Here is a 992-nt window from a genome sequence, read left to right on the forward strand (position 1 = left end):
GATTGATAATGTGTAGCTTACCTCGTTCAATGGACTGAGATCATCGGACTCCGTTTCCCTTTTGACGACAGGACTGGCACGCGCGTAAGCGACCAGCAGTGACAGTCCGAGAAGCACGCAAGTTATCCTCATTTTCCTTTGCCACCTCTTTCGCTTCCTGCGTTTCAATTTGTTTGCTCTGGGGAAAATCGTGTCTGTTAAGCAAGTGGGGCCGCAATTCGCGTCAGAATGAACCGAACTCGAAATGTCAAGTGAAAGGATGATTGGGGACACGCCAGTAAATGATCAATCGAAAACATAAAACTATTATGAGTTAAGCTTCATTCGTAAAGCTCACTGAATCAACTAGAACTGTCAAGTGATAGTGAGACATCGTATTTATCACGTTCGTGGTTTTCAAAAAAAAATTAAATTCGCAGCAAATAAATGGTAAAGTAACGTAGATAATAAACTGAAACGTTATCACAGAATGTTTAACTAAACACTAGTCGATGAATAGCTAACGAGTGTCGACGGTCGTTGACAGTCTGTCAACGGAGTCACGTGGCGGGACCGTATGAAAGATCGAGGAACGGTGGTGCGTGTGCGACGAACTTACAGCGGCGAGCGTGCGTAACGAACGTGCGTGAGAGTGCGTGAGCTGCCGGCTGCGAGATGTGTACCTGACGGAGCTCGAGGCTCGTTTGAGGACCACGGTGAAGGAGATCCCGATGTCTTAGCCGGGCCCGAAAGGGGATACGAAGGCGAGCATGTGTGCCCCTTTCGAGAGAGGATCGAGAATCGAGAATCGCCGGCCAGGCCTCGCCTCGCCTGCCAGGTGGGGCACGTTCGTTCGATTTGCTACGCGAATCCCACACACGTACGCTCTCGTTCGCGCGCTTGTTTCTCGTGAATTTCGAACGGATTCTGTTTGCTGCTGGGGATTTGCGATCGACGATTCGCGAGCTTGCGCAACGGTCCTCGTGTCCCACTGAGAGATGCGACTCGTGAAT

General features: G+C 50.0%; 1 protein-coding gene across 3 annotated transcripts in view; it reads right to left on the reverse strand.

The window, feature by feature from the left end:
- The window catches only part of LOC108627445 (uncharacterized), a 5,693-nt gene extending 4,955 nt beyond the window's left edge, over nucleotides 1–738 (reverse strand). Inside the window, exons 1-2 of one of the 3 annotated variants that reach the window (XM_026815610.1) lie at nucleotides 663–738; nucleotides 22–178 (exon numbers count right to left, since the gene is read on the reverse strand). In XM_026815610.1, coding sequence (XP_026671411.1) covers nucleotides 22–132 — 111 coding nt within the window. In that variant the 5' untranslated portion in view covers nucleotides 133–178; nucleotides 663–738. Of the gene's footprint in view, nucleotides 1–21; nucleotides 179–598 lie in introns of all 3 variants that reach the window. The other 2 variants (XM_026815609.1, XM_026815611.1) reach the window with 2 other exon arrangements.
- Nucleotides 739–992: the final 254 nt, after the last annotated feature.

Source organism: Ceratina calcarata, unplaced genomic scaffold (assembly GCF_001652005.2).
Source record: "Ceratina calcarata isolate Rehan_Ccalc_2016 unplaced genomic scaffold, ASM165200v1 scaffold471.2, whole genome shotgun sequence".
In the NCBI taxonomy this organism is placed as follows: Eukaryota; Metazoa; Arthropoda; class Insecta; order Hymenoptera; family Apidae; genus Ceratina; species Ceratina calcarata.